This window comes from Choloepus didactylus, chromosome 15 (genome assembly GCF_015220235.1).
Source record: "Choloepus didactylus isolate mChoDid1 chromosome 15, mChoDid1.pri, whole genome shotgun sequence".
NCBI lineage: Eukaryota > Metazoa > Chordata > Mammalia > Pilosa > Megalonychidae > Choloepus > Choloepus didactylus.
In genome coordinates, this window is record NC_051321.1 from 73450295 (window position 1) to 73466254 (window position 15960).

At 42.7% G+C, this 15960-nt stretch overlaps 1 protein-coding gene across 37 annotated transcripts in view; it reads right to left on the minus strand.

The window, feature by feature from the left end:
* KCNMA1 (potassium calcium-activated channel subfamily M alpha 1) overlaps positions 1-15960 on the minus strand; it is a 769155-nt gene that overhangs the window by 112879 nt on the left and 640316 nt on the right. For 3 of the 37 annotated variants that reach the window (XM_037803846.1, XM_037803845.1, XM_037803844.1), the window contains exon 21: positions 12510-12683. The exons of the other annotated variants lie outside the window; for them this stretch is intronic. In XM_037803846.1, the coding sequence (XP_037659774.1) occupies positions 12510-12683 (174 nt within the window). The remainder of the gene's footprint in view (positions 1-12509; positions 12684-15960) is intronic. 37 annotated transcript variants of the gene reach the window in all.

The following is a 15960-nucleotide window of genomic DNA, read 5'->3' on the forward strand; positions in this document are numbered from 1 at the left end:
GATGAATTTTATTGAAAATAGAAAATCCCCTTTGCCTGGAGATGAGTGTCCCTATCTGGTCCTGTACATATGCATTTCCACAAGTTATATTCCTGGATGTCTGATGACAACAAAACAAAGCAAAACAAACATGATGAGGAAGAATCTTTGGAGAGATATGCAGTTATTATTCATTATGTGCATTATGTGAGGGTTGGGGCCATTTGGAAAGAAAACTACAAATGAAGTGGGTTTGGGTAGTTTCAATAGCTGACCATGGTCTGAATATAGATAACCTTCAATTTGCTGGACCTCTGATAAACAGAGACACCAGGATAAAAGACACTTTTTCTGTATCCTCCTTGAGGAGGAAAAGAGACACTTTAAAAGAGACAAGTTGATAATAAAGCACAAACCTGTAAGAATCTTACATGTGCTCTCTATAGATGCCCTGTGTCTACAGATCCTGGCCTAGAAACTGAGATCCACGACCTGGAAAAGAACACTGGTATACTCCAAGATGCTTTATCTTTAAAAAAGATGTTCTTTTTTTTTCCTCACAGGGCTTACTAGAATGTCAGTTAGTACATCCTAGAAGGATTTACAACAGCAAGGGTTGAAACAAAAAAGACTTCCAACTTTTGTTTCAATCAGAAGAATCGAGAGAAGTCTATATATGGAGTCAGAGCCTTAGAGTTTATTGGAATCTTAGAGATATGTGCTTCTACCTACCTCATTTTACACAAAACAAATGCTCTCAGGGCAGTCAAAATGGGAATGGACATCCTAGGGAGCTATTAGCCGCTACTTGGCATTTTTGTTGGTTTATTTCTACTGAGATTATTTGTTCCCTGAAATAAAAATGTACTCAATGTTAATTTTCTAGTCTGTTAGATTAAGCTGTTCAACTCTTGGCTACCATCCATGAACTTCCCTGCCTGTAGCTGATGTGTCCTTTAATAAGGGTAACTTGATAAGAGTCAATCATTGGAATAAAATGCATTAACAATTGCTATAGTCGTCTATTATTACTATTTCCATCAATATTATGGGAGATGACAGTCCTCTCATCTAAAGGTATATTCATTTACTATGCGTCCTTTATAAGGATAGCTTGCTAAGAGTCAATCATTGGAATAAAATGCATTAACAATGGCTAAAGTGGTCTATCATTATTTCCATCAATATTATGGGAGATGACAGTCTTCTCATCTAGAAGCCTATTCATTTATTAACTGTGTGATCTTGGTCAAGTTCATCTGTCTCTGTTATTCACACATTAAAGATTATTATCTTCATCATCATCATGGCATTCAACATGGAGCAGGCATTCTTGTAAGAACTTTATATATATTCTATCATTTAATCCTTGCAATCATTCTATGAGGAAGGTTCTATTATATCCATTTTCCTGACAGGAAAACTAAGGAACAGGAAAGATCTGGAACTTGCCCAAAGTCCTACAACTAGTAAGAGATGATGTCTATTCTGGGACTGCATAGATGCAATGAGATGCTGTTGGTACTTGAGAGGTATGAAGACTCAAAAACATAAGGCATTACACTCATTACAAAAACCAACATCTACTTGAAAATCTAAGCACCAGCACTTTATTTCCTAAGTCCCCAGAAAATGCACACATCTCACCCATTATCTTACTTTCCCTGCTCCAAGGCTCCCAAGAATTTCAAGCTTTAATTGACAATGAGATCATTTAGCTCATTTCGCAGTAATGGGAATGATTTGGGAATCTTCTCATATATGGAGGAGAAAAGACAGGAAATATCTGCCTAGCTGATACGCACCTTCATCTGTGAATGTGCAGTGCTTCCAACAACCAGACCATTGTGCATTTCACATTCTGCTCCCAAGACTACAGGCTACGTGACCTGAGCCCCTGCTTCCCTGCATGCATCCCCAGCATGTTTCATTCTGTTATTTTCACGCATGGCTCTCCTCTCTGCAGGTCACTGTATCTCCTTTTTTGGTAACACGTTTAGGGCTTTGGGTTTGAAGCATGCCTACTGGACATGTTCTCTCAGTTGGGTCTTTTATAGGCGGAAATTTACTCATCTGCACTAAAGAAATGGCCAGATCAACCTTTACAAAATGCACAGAGAAATTCAAAGCCACTCAAAGGTAGAAGGCTGCTTGGTGCAGCCTGAAAGAGCTCTGGGAGCAATCAAAAAAGCTTCCTGCCCCTTCTTTGTCTTGAGAAGAATAACTAGACTAATGACACTTATGAGAAAATACTCAGAAGACACTCAGCTTTTGGACACCTCAAGGTGGGAGGAATTGTCACTTGGGTGCTGCTGGATTCACTCTGACCACTTCAGTCAGAGTCAGTCATCCTAATAGGAGCTGCCTTAAATGCTTCTCCACATTTGGAGAGACCAGTGTGGCCATCTGCAGATGGTAACACCTACTTACAAACAGGCCTCCTTCCTCATATGGCACTAACAGATGCATCAATATTTTCATGCCACCCTGACTCATAGGAAAATTATTAGGATCATCAAAATTAGTAAAAATTAAATGTAAATGTCCCAAGTCCTTAATTTTCTGGAACTAACGCTCTGCATACACATCTATCCTTTGTGTGGTGATACTGCTATCTTTCCTCACTTGAAAAAATGGTGGATTTGGGCCTACTGTGATTTTTTTTCCTGTGCTTCATTTCTAGATCTTCTTTCCCAATATTTTTCCTTCACAAAGAATATTGACTATACTTACTAACTGGTCATTTTCATGATCCTTCCATTATGATTTTTTTGTTGCATATTTTTCCTCTTAATCTACTTGTGTATTCCTATTTCTATATACACACATACGCTATTTAGTAAGCTGCTTAGAAACTTTTAGAAAACTTCATGGATCTAGGCTGATCTGCTTCTGGCATATCACCTATTCCTTCAACCATTAGTTGAGAAACCCTTCATTTATTCATTCTTTCGCTCATCAAATATTTACTGAACTGGAATCCTTCAGGCTATTTCCTATTCAAATACTCTTGCCAACACACGAAGCACAGCCAAGGCTGACCTGGGAAGAAAGGCAGCCCCTGGGTTCTTTCTTGCCTGAGTGCAGTCCAGCAGGCTCCAACCCAAGAAACTGACACCGGCTAAAATGGAGATCACTTCATCCAGGCAGCCAGCTCCACTCCCAGAAGATGGTCCATGCTCTATGGTCCACAGACATCCGCCTATCCAATTCTGATAACATCTTATGTGGCTCCGGCCCTGGGGAGCAGTTTTCCTCACTTCATTTAAGAGCCTCTCAGTACAGTTGATCGATCCTCACCGATGCCAATTTGCCATAAAGGCTTCCACTTTGAGCTTGCATCAGATTTTCTCTGTATCTTTAGGAACAACTGGTGGTACCCTTCTTGCCATGTTTAAGGAGATAGAATGGAGGCTTTCAGGTTTACCAGAAGATGCCAGGGCAGTTTTTTTTTTCCTTGTTGTCTCCCTTTGATGTGAGAGGATGAGAGGATAGTTCCAGCCTAAGATGACTGTATGAGGTAGTCAAAGAAGAAAGATTGCTTTGGAATCTCCAGTCCCTTAGACCAGTGCATCTGAACTGGATATCGACAGATATGCCTAGCAATCTCCCTCCAAACCAGGCAATGGCTAGCAATTAATGCCCTCAGAGATTTCAAAGGTGTGGGTCTGACAATGCTAGGCTTGGCTCTTTCAGTTCAGAGTCCCTTTGGGAAGATGGTTGGCTGGGGAAGCAGAATTCTTAGGGTAATGCTTGGAAGCATGTGGGGATGGAAGACTACCTGATTATCTAGATAATTCAACATGCTGGTGTAGGAGAAAGCCCTGGAGAGAGGAGGGACAGCACATGGCTAGTTGGGTGAGTGCATTTGCCACATTTCACTTCCAGATGTCGGTATTCTCAGCATACACACCCTCCCCCTGTGAGGGACGCCACGACTCAACTGCTTTCCCATGCTGATTTAATGACCCTTTGAGGATGATGGTGTGCACAAGTGCTATGCCCGACGGATGCTGAGAGATATGACGAATGCAGACAAAAGTCTTGTGCACCGAGGAATAAAAAGGAAAGAAAATTGTCTCATGGTGCTTAGAAACACCACAGGACTTCCTAACATTTTGTGTGGCAGTACTTCACAAGAAATGTATTTTGTATTTCAACCACTGGATAAGTGGTTGAAAACTCCAGTGGATTTTAAATGAATGGGAAGTGAAGTACTTTATTTTTTTCCATAGAAGTAACAAGACATAATATCTCCCTGAGAAGGATAGGAGAAATGTCTCACTGCCATACACAAGGATTTAAAAGTAATTACCATTACCTTTAACTGAAGCTACCACAGGCAGCTCAAGACAAGCCCCTCAGGGCTGGGCATGTGTCCGTCCCAGCTATTGGACTCCATTCACTTTGCTTTTTGCTGCTCAGATCGGGTCAGTACTTGTCACGCCAGCAATTGAGAGCTGCCTGCTTGCTACCTTCAACACACCCAAAGTGTTGAGTCTTATTCCCAACAAGGAGGATGATAAGGGAGGAAGTAGAAATGCTGGTGAGAAAAAGGAAATAGATGGAGGAGATCCCCAAGACCAGAGGCTGTGGCTGCAGCCTGGTAGGTCTCCAGTCCTGGTGGAGACTCTGCAAATCCTCCTACAAGAAGAAGAAAAGTCCACTGAGCTCAAATAAGAATCACAATGGCTGCTGCATCCGCTGGGGAGAATTAAGCTCATGAAATGTCACTAATGAAACTCAACTGCTTCAGAACCATCCATTACACTTTGTTAAAAATATTTTAACTTCTTGCACTTGCATTTGGATGATGGGCTTCAGCGGTTGAGTCCTGTCGGCTGCAGATCATCTGTAAGGTCCATCCCAGTAGCTCAGGCCTGGCTCCCTCCTAACACAGCCTTGCTCGGTGGGAGGGTCTTCCAACTGCCTCCTCATTGGTAGTTCCTTCTTCCTAAAAGAAAGCTTCTGTGGGGCCATTTCTCTGATCAAGTACCTTAAATGCTTTCTATAGTATCACAGATTAAGCACCAACCCCCATGGCCTGGTCTCTCCCAATCTGGGGTCCTCTTGTACCATTCAGGGTTCCTCCCGCTATCCTGCCCAGAACAGGTCTTAAGCTCTGCCCAAACTGGGTGGCCAATGTTTGCCAGGAGACTTCCTGCCTTTCCGCTGCCATGCCTTTACTCAGGCTGTGACAACACCTGTTTGCTGCCATTCTCCAAGGCCCATCGCAGGTATCACATCCTCCTTGACTTTTCCTTGGATGACCAACTGTTGACCTCTTCCCCTTTAAACTGCCAGAGCACTTTGCATCTCTCTCTCTCCCAGCATCTCCAATGCTGTCTCCAATGAGAGCCACCCAACAAAGACAGGAGAACACAGATTGGGGAGCCAGGCCACCTGTTTTCAAATCCCTACCCCACCGCTGAGTAGTTGTGCGAACTGTGACAAGTTATTTAATCTCTGTGCCTTAGTCTCCTGATCTATAAATGGGAATAACAACATAAGGGTTAAATTAGGTATCTGAAGAACATAGAACAGTACCCGCAATGTGAAAACGCTGTGTTAAATTTAATAGCAGTGATACCATCTCTATAAGTGTGCACACGTACATGCAGACACACATGCCCTCGCTGTGCTGGCAGAGTGCCTTGCATACAGTGAGACCAGAGACAACTTGAATCCAGGTTAACCAACTGACCCTTTCCTAGAGCCATGCCCTATTAGCAAGCCTCAGTTGCTAGGTTCCTGGGGGATGGAGTACAAAGGTAATAATTACAGATACGTTTGGGGAGTGAGCCTATATGCAGTCAGATACACAAAACATCACCCCAGTCTCAAAAGGGGAAAGCCAATTTTCAGCAAATCTTCCTAGGCCTCACTATTCTTCTTTCCTGGCCAGTGAACACGGCCTGCTTATGATTAACGCACGCACGCTGTCCTGACAATGGTTTCCATCATGCTGTTCTGTGCTTATTGCTTCTAGGCTTAAATGGGAGTTGAGATCCCAAGTGCCAAGATCATTCCTAGGAGCACACTGACAAATGTCCTAAATGGGCTGGGCCGGATGACAAACGTCCCTTTCAGATGAAGTGTCCAACTGCTCTGATGTGTGCCACATGAGAAGGGAGAATCCCAAGGCATGATGGGGTCCAGAGGTGCTGGGGATCAACTGCTTGCTTCCGTCTGGATGTGATTTGAAGGCAGGGTGCCATGGAGCCTGCACCACCGCCCGACAAGCCTCTTCGGGGCCGCTTTGCACCATGATTGGTCTGATCCTAATTTGAGAAAATGCCCAATCACATCACAACAAATTAGCCCCAGACACACGATGGCAATCGACTCAGGGGGCTCTCCGGAGTGCGGGCCGGCGGTTTCCCATCTCCGTGCGCTGCACACTCCCACAGATGTTCCTAAAAGCCTCTTCCCAGAGGCCCATTTAGAGGGAAATTAAATGCAACTTTGACTTAATTAACGTTTTAAATGATAATGAATACAATGTAGATTCATAGGAGGCATTTACATTGTGTTGTAAAATTGATAAAAATTTAATAACTCTTTGTTAGTAAGTTATGCCTCCCCAGACCCATAAAGCCTAAGGCGCTGCAAGCTCGGGACTGGGTCTAATCCAGGCTCCTGGTGCACGTGGGAGAGGGAGGTAGAGACTGAGTTGACATTTGCTCCAAGCCTGCTCTACTCCAAACCTCTGCTTGTTCATCAGTACTTTATTTCATACAGTAAAGGTCAGGATTTGGGCTCAAGGCAGAGCCTTGACAAGAAAGCTCAAGTGGAAGGCGGGCTGGACCTGGCATCTGTCGTCCAACATAGTGGAAGAGGAGGGGAGACGGAGGCTTAACTGGCCACATCCATCCTCCACCATGGAGCTAAGAGGAAGATTTGGTGCCTGGTGGTAAAGAGCTGTCAGGGTGAGTATTCCAACAAGCGGCCACTGTCCTGAAATAAAAATGCAAACATAATTTCCATGTCACCTCACATAAGCGCCTCTGCTCGGCCTTCTTGTGGCATGCCAACAATGTCTCTCGGAGTTGGTCTGTAAAGAGCCATTGTCATGGCTTTGTGTCCCTGGGAAGGGAGATGTCCAGGTGACAGGGGTACACCCAAAAGACCCTTTCATCTTTCTCATCCTGACCTTTCTACTTCTTATCTCCCAAACCTGACTCAAAGAACCTATTTTCAAGTGTTGGCGGCCTTTTTCCTACTGTTCCCTTCCTCTCTCCTTGATGTGCAGAGCCTTTTCATAAGCATATTTATCATAAGGAATTCAACAATATTTATTTTATGGGGAGGGGGGAAAGAGGGCACAAGGTCCCTGAATGCAAGCCAACTACTTCATATGGCACCAAACTGAAAAGAGAAAGGAAAAAAAAAAAAAAAAGCTATTTATTCTGGATGAAAACTTGGTTTGTGTGGAGCTGTTTAGAGATGGGCCATTTAAGAGACTCTTTTCGAGGGAAATTTTAACCGAGCTTGATTTTTGCCTTACGATGCTGATTTAAGGAGCGGACCACTGCGTAAGCTGTGACCCAAAACATGTAGGAAAGAATATTTCCAGTCAACCCAGTGCTACATGTTGCTAACAAAGTCAAGAGAGAGGAATTGACCTCTGCTACCAAAAAAGGTGCTGAAAAGACTGCCTTGCAGGTCCACGTTTTTTACCGTGGAAGGGTTGAGCAGCTGCCTATGCTTGCGCCGTCTTCCTATTTTCATTTCCTGTAATAAAGCACAAAAAGCCAAATCATGCACCATGGGCCAGAGTTAGCTAAAGAGCCAGGGTAGAAACCAAAGGCCACTCTGGTGTTTGGTGTGAATGTTTGTGGTGGGGGTGGGGGTGGGGAGGGAGAGAGATTCCATCATTCCAGCACGCATGAGAAAATGGGAGACTCAGAATGAATGGGCTAAAAACAAAAGCACATGGAAAACAATGACTAAACTGATTTGGGCTGCATTTCCCGTAGCTCTCCATTTTCTATCATTCTAGGTGGTGGTGGTGGGTGGGTGGGGATTGGTGAGGTCATTGGTTTCAGGGACCAGAAGTAAAATTAGCCAAAAAAGCTTAGGACTGAGGAGTTTGATGAAGTCACCCCAAACTGTACATGAAAGGAATGAGATCATTATAGGCTGCTGACTTTTAAATGTAGCTTATACCTTAAATCTCATTTTAAGCGGTGTTGGAGACTGTCAGCATTGGGTATGTCCTTTTATAGACATTTTCCTAGAGATATTTCCACCCCCTGCCCCAGTATCTGATTTTATGTACTTCAAAATGCCATTAGTTCACTCGAGTGACTTTAGTTCTATTGACGATGTTAATTCTCTGCCTGCACAAACCAAAGGCTACTTGCGATAAACTGATTTTTGTTTATTATCTGACAAGACTCAAGATTACACTAAACTGATTTTGTATGTCTCCCTTCAACCTAATCGTATTGGACTTTTCCTCTCAACTGAACCACTGGAGGTAAATGCCTCCTTGTATTATATTTATACCCGAAATGAAAGTCCTGCACAATTTAAAATTAGCTACAGTAGTTTGCAAAAGGGTACATGTAATTGTGCAGGTTTAAACTATTAGTACATTGAAAGGTTGGTGTGAGTGATCACACATGTACTTTAGCTAAAACCATTTCCAAATGCAAGTCTGAAGATCTGTTTCTCTTCTACCACATGATTAATTTGTTCGTGTCACATTTTCTGACAGTTTGGGACCAGCCTCACGTCAGGCAGGTCTCAGCAGGTCTGAATCAATATTGTCACTGCATCATAATTTTAATTGTCCGTTTCTATTAGACTTCCCAATCAGATATCAGGCAAGACTGAAATAACAGGAATGAACTCCTCAAGAGAAAGTCAGGGCCACTTTACCAAATTATATTAGGACAAGGAATGGAATGGATTAGAACCTAAATTTGTATTTATAAGACAAGAACCTACAACTATATTTATATGCATATGTGAATATACACTTCTTATATTTACAGTACTAGAACACAGCTACTTTTGAAAGACCAGGGCACATATCCTCGTGTTCTTCAAGGGAGCAGATCCTCCCTCCAGGACCATCAAGAGAAACAAAATTGGCATGATCGGAAGATGATTCTAATGTGCACCAACTGTAGCCCACCACACAGAACAACTCAGCCCCGACAAAAATAAAATAATCCTATGATGAATTCTTACTGGTCACTGTTTGCCTTATTTTTTTCTGACACTTTTCTTTTTAAGTCTTTTTTGTAAATTAGACCCTCGTCTGTGAAGATCTATTTGTCAGCCCAGCCTGGCCTTACATCTCCTCTTGAGTTCCACAGAAGGAGACAGCTGTTAAATAGCAGATGACTTAACAACAACTGAAACATGATGATGGGTCACACCTCCCAAAAAGGTGCCCTGAGCAGGTACACCCTGCTGTTAGGAGGCAGATTTTTTAAACTGTGTGAACATTTTTAATATGTTAACCACTCCTCTGGGAACTGGCTACTTCTCTTCCCACTTCAGAAAACCCATAATGGGACTTGGTGTTTCAATTTAAAGTTCCTTGAAAATGGAAATCTTTCTCCTTATAAGGAAAAAAAAAAAAAAAACATAAAGAGGGAGACAAAGGAAAGAGAGAAACGAATTAAGCAGTCTCCAAGCACGCTAGCTCAACCGGGAAACTGCGACCAAAGCAAGCTCCATAATAGGGTAATGACCTTTAATGAGTGTCTTGGGAAACAATACAGCCCTAGCATAAAAGACAAAGGGCAAAACCCATCGTGGCTCTGCTGACACTAATTCAAAATGATTTTCAGAACAACTAAAGAATGTAAGAGAAGTAATCTGATCCACCCATCTGACCTCACTTTGATTCAAGGGTCCTTCTCCTGCCATTTCTAATTGCCAAAACCTCTACATTTCACATCTGCTCATATTTAATGAAAAGCCTACTCTCACCACTGCTCTTTGAGTCAACCAGCTCTGTCAAATGGGCACCACCCAACCCCACCACCAGTGAGGGAAGCTCGGGGATTTCTATTGAAGCTCTGCCAGTGGAATTCTGCACAGAGATAGACTTTTGTTTTTAATTGGAGAAGAAGGGCTCATGTGGGTTCATGAAGGAGCTCAAATTGGAATGGATTTTTCTAACTTATTATTAGCAGTCAAAGGTGAATGGTCTCACACAGAGATGGATGAAATCTGCCTTTGTTTGATGGAGTGACGACGGCATGGAGAATTGATGAAACAGAGGAGGCTAAAGCCCTCTGAGCTGTCGATACCAGTTAGGGCTTCAATGTACAGTCTGGAGCTCCATGCCTTCAAGGTAGGGCTGATTCTTGGAGGGGAAAGAAGGATGATCATGTATGCATGCTTCGAACAAGAATGGGCAATCCAACCCCAAAAGGTTTTCTTCTCCTGGCCTCCATCAATGCTGTGATATAACTGCAGTGCTGATAAACCCTTTGAATTATGGTTTCTCCTACATAAAATAGAAATTACTTACACTGGGGGTGACTGGTGCTAGCGGTCAGTGCCAAGATTTGACCATGGGGCCCTAGTTCAAAGCCTGAGTGGCTTCTTCCTTTTCTCTACTGAATCTTTGGCCAAGGTCTTAAAGCCTCATGGCTATATAAGAACAGAAGGATATAGCGTCACCAAGAAGTTGTGCCTCTAGCAGAACGGTGACCCCGGTGGCTGGTGGTTACATTTGCAAGTAAAGACATGTAGCTAACTTGTGCCTTCTGGGTCACTCTTTGCTCTTCCTCCCAGCTCCTGCCTTCAAATGTGTCTTGCCACACATTGTAGAGAGACAACTTCTTTGAATGGTTGTGACCCAGGTCACCTTGCTAGTGTCATACGAACTAGCAAAAAATCCTATGGTGAGAATAAAAGGGTAAGAAAGATTTTAAAGGAAATTTCCTTTCCAACGTGTTAGGCCAACATGGTTGAGATGGTCCAAAGTCCTTCTCAATTCAACCTTCATTAGGCATCACTTTAACAAATGAATCTAGTCCCTTGGCACCACTCCAGGAACAGTGAATCATGATCACAGAGGATGTTCTCTTGTCCTCGATTACACTTTTCCAAATGCCTCTAATAGAGCTCGATGCACAGATCATGAACTGACTTGAACTGTAGGTGTGAACACCAATGCCAGGCATGGCACCCCTCTCCCCTGTACACAGCAAAGTTACAGCTACCCTAGCCCTGGAAGTCTCTGTTGATCAGTGACATACAGTGCTGAGACCATTTTCAACATGGCATAAGTGAGTCAACGAAGCTCACTGCTCATGAGACTAAATGCTCAACTGCTAATGGTGCTTCTCCTCCTCCTTGCTTTCAGGGTGCACTAAACCCTGCTGGTGAAAGTTCACTGCAACCAGCTCTGGGCACCTTTAAAGGGAGAAAATGGATGGTGATATGGAGACCAATAAGTTTGTTTTATACTTTAAAAAGGAGGGGATGAAGTACAGAAGGAAAAACGTCTGCCACGTCCCATGCTACCAAAAATGTGAAACTGAGGTTAAAGCTATACTTTAAGGCACCCAAGTGCTCACACAGAACCACAACCTCTTCTGCCCTTGGACAATGACCCACTCCCCAGTGTCCCTGCATGCCAACTGGAGTTTTCAGTATCATCACCTATGTACTGTGGTAGTAAAACATCAGCAAAGTCTGGTGAAGGCCAAAGGATGATGGAGGTCTTGGCACAGATCTCAGTTTTGCCAGCTACCTGTCTCTGAGCTTGCAGGCAACAAAGAATTCTAACGCCCAAGGCCTGTGCCATGCCTTCAAGGATATCATGGAGGACCGTTTCTTGTATTTTTTATTTTGATACCTTCGTTAAGCAGGGGGATCTATTCTTGGAAAAATAAAAGATATTAATGAAAAGATCCTTTGAATCAGTCATCTTCCTGAGGGGAAGCTCTAGAATCCATCAGCCTAAATGGGTTGGCAGATTTAGAAAACTCTTTCCAGAATAAAGGATGGAATCTGGAACTGGAAGAATGAGATACAGATTCAGAGGACCCAATAAAAAACATCCACCTGCATTTAAACTGTTGTATTTTGGAAACCATCTTAGCTCACTAACGGTAATTTAACTCCAGAGCTGGTTTGTTCTCCGTACACCTTTTTCCTTCCTCCTTTCAACCTAAGCCAATTTTCAGCCTTTTCCCAAATAGTAACATACACATCTCTACATATTTCTGCACGAATATAGTATTTGATAGGCTATTACATTAACTTCCATTCACATGTATTTAAAAGAGAGAGAATACCACCAGGCTATAATATCACATGATTACACGAAGCACACTGGGTTCACGACACAGGAAGGGAGACCCTCCGTACGTGCACGGCACATACACAGAAACACAGGCGGAGGACGACACAGCACCACGTCAGAGGTCACACTGGGGAAAAAAACAACATCAGCCCGACAGAGGCCCGGACACCACAGTGCACAGCACAGGACAGGGAGGATCCCACAGACAGCACAGACACGGAACTGCGTGCATCGGGGTTAAACTTACAGGCACGGAAACTGGTGGCGCAATCATTGACAGAGACAGAAGAAAGTGGGAAGGCTCTCTCAAGGGTGTCCACGTCACCACGCACACGGCCTGACACGCATGCGCAGTCACTCCCAGAACGTCCGCAATCAAAACAACATGCCCGTCTCATTCTCTTGTAGATGGACATCTTGGCTACAAGCGTGAGGTTGGATGGGAGGACAGGAAGAGCGGTAGTTAATGGCAAGGTTAGATGCCGCGAGGCAGCTGGAAGGGAGCTGGAGGGGTTTAACAGAGGTCTTAGTTCCTGGCAACAGCCTTGACCCAGAAAACAAAAAATGCAGTGATTGTTGGTAACAGTTTCGTTGTACATCAAAAAGGCAGCGAAAATATAAATTGCTTTTATACACACCCAAGGCTATTGCATAGTATTCCCCACCTCCCCTCCCCCCACCCCCACTCCCCTTCCCCGAGGTAAAGACGTTGACCACAGGAAAAGGGTATGGCTGATTACAATCGGGTTCTTGGATGTGAAGAACATATTGGAGACAGCAAAAAGGTCACGACAGTTTTTCCCCTGATGCAAATTAATACAGGACAAAGTATATATACTCAGCCAATCAATTAATTGCTGATTGGGTACAATGGATGATTTTCTTTGAGGTGTGAAAAATAGCTAATACGTGGGTTTTCTAACTTCCATCCATTTCTGAGCGTTAGGCGGAGCCTGGGACAAGCTCTCATCAAATTAGACATGAAGCGATTACGTGTTAATATAGAATCTGAGGATGTCTCTGCTCAACTTCCCCAGAGTGAGTTTACACGATGCCTACAGGAATTTTAAATTTACTCTTGACAGAACAAATATCCAAATCTGTCCGTATAAGAAATGCAGCCACTCAAGGCTAACGTTGCGGATTTGACATTAAAGGAAGTTCACAAATAAGAAATCACCAAAAGCGTATGAGATGTTGGTCTATTGGAACGCATTCAGCTACTGATGGGTGTATTTCCTGTGTAAAGCTGAGAGAATCTGAAAATCACATCTACCTTTTCCTCCTCACTCACCAAAAATTTAGAAAGCAATCGAGCTATTGGTTAAGCACACTTTCTTCTCATAAAGAAAAGATTGGCCAAAAATGTTAAAAATTACAAAACAGGAAATAAGAGAAGAGATCCCACATTAAACATCTTCCTGCGATTTCCATGCGGCATTTGGTAGCTCTTCTAAGCTGGTACTGTATGTTCTGCACGGCCTCAGGATCCAACCTGAGGACTAATCTACAAAAATTGTCCCGACATCACTGCAGTAGTTTTCAAGCCCTTCACCTTAACCCTTCAAGCCAATTTATATTTCAGTACAACGAGAGACCTTTTTTGTACCTCCTTTTGATGCTACAACAGGCAAACGTGTTTGCTTATCACTTAGCATGAACCAGCCTGCTTCTCTCACAGGGGTAGAAGAATTCATATTTGTTCCAAGTGTCACATCCAAATAGCAGTCTTGAACTGGAGAGGTGTTATTTTCCGCAACCACACCTTCCATTTTGAAAGACTTTCCTCAGCTCCCCCCCAACCCCGACTTCTTTTTCTTTGCGGAGAATGGTTGCACTGTTATTTTAAAATATGGCTTGTAGTTTTGCCCTCTTTGAATGTTACAGTCACCAGGAAGAGGGGTTTAAATCTCTCAAATGGGTCAAGTCCTGTTCTAAGACCTTTAAGACTCGCCATACAGTATATTTGTCAAGCAAGGGTAATGTTATGATTGTGAAAAACAGCCACTGGGGGAGATGAATGAGAGACTCTTCAGCAACAATTCCATTCCTGTAAACTGGGCTCACATTTTTAGTGATACGCTCTTTCAGTATCCTAGCTACTAGCTACGTGTCGGTTGTTCGGATCACCATGCAGCCCCAGCCCTGTTCAATGCATAGTGCATCATTCCTTTGAGCTAAGCTTCCACCAAAAAAAGAAAATTAATTAAAAAAAAGTTCCGCTACAGCATTTGAATCTGAGGAATTTGGAAGGCCTGGTGTGAATGCCCAGACATCCTGAATACCTGGTGAGAGGAAAGTCTTCAATTGAAGACACAAAAAGAAATTTACTTTAAATGTATCCGTATTTGGTGCACAACTTGGAGACTGCTCGTTTGCTTTTGCATTCTTAGTTCTTTTACTAGAAACGTTGATTTCCTATGTACATCAAGGAGGGAAACGAGGATGACTATTTGTTTCACTGTAGATAACTTGTATTGAAAAAAAATTTAATCAAATGCTGTAGCAGAAGAGAAGCCCATCAAACTCAGAAAGGCTATGCTTCTCGTTAGCAACAGTCCCTGTTTTTCATTTCCATGCAGCCATTTTGGGTACATATACAATAATAGAATCTGACACATTTATGGGAGAAAAAAATTCTCATATATATATATATATATATATATATATACACACACACACTGTCTTTATGGACAAGAGGAAGCATGATGGGATGGAATAACTTTGGAAACTATTTTGTCAAAGGTAAACCCATCATAAGGGTTCAGAAAGAAGCACAACTTTAAACTAGTAGCTCTCAGGGACTGTTTGCCTCTGTTATTGTTGGCTGTTCTGGAGACCATGCATTGTTTTAAAATGCCATATTGTTAGCATGCAGGAACAGGCTAGAAATGGTAATTGAAGCAGCAAAAAATCATTTGCTATAAGAAGATTAACTGTTAATTATAAGCAGTCACATTCCAAAGCAGCATATGCATAAAAAAAAGAAAACATGCTATTACTCGTCACTCCTCCCCAGTCATCTTTACATTCACACCAAATGTAATATAGAAATCTCAAAAGACAAACAGATACTGCTACACACACACACACACACACACACAAAATCCAGCAAAAATAACCAATGAGAGGCTCAAAGACAAAACAGAAACAGTTAAAAATTATTGAGCCCCACATACTGCCAAACCTTTCTGAATCATACTGGCTACTGCCAACTGGGAAGGTAGCCCGTTTGCTGTATTTTTGGGAAGAGTCTGTTTTCATGGACACTGTCAGGTATACTTCTGGGTCCCACTTTCTTAAAAGGTAAGGCCAACTATGACCCATCTGGAGATCCACTGGGCTAGAAGGATTGTACAGCCAGGCAGACTTTCCCACTGGGACATTATAACAAGTCACAAACAAGCTCTTTAACTAAAAAACTGATGGGGATTCCCCAGCGGTAGATGTTCCAGAAGATGTGGGTGCTCTATGTATAAAATTATACTCTCAAGGTGCGAACTAAAATTACATCAAAATTAAGTCACGGACCTAATTTTGAAAACATCATCTCTTATCTCCCTCTTCTTTCTGCCTAGCTCTCTAATCGGATAGCTGTTTGTTATTTTAGTGAATTGTGGACCTTCAGAATTGGTTATACTTTCTTTCCATTCCTCAGCGATTGTTTCCTTTTCTGGAGCTGATGTAGGTTAGAAGGT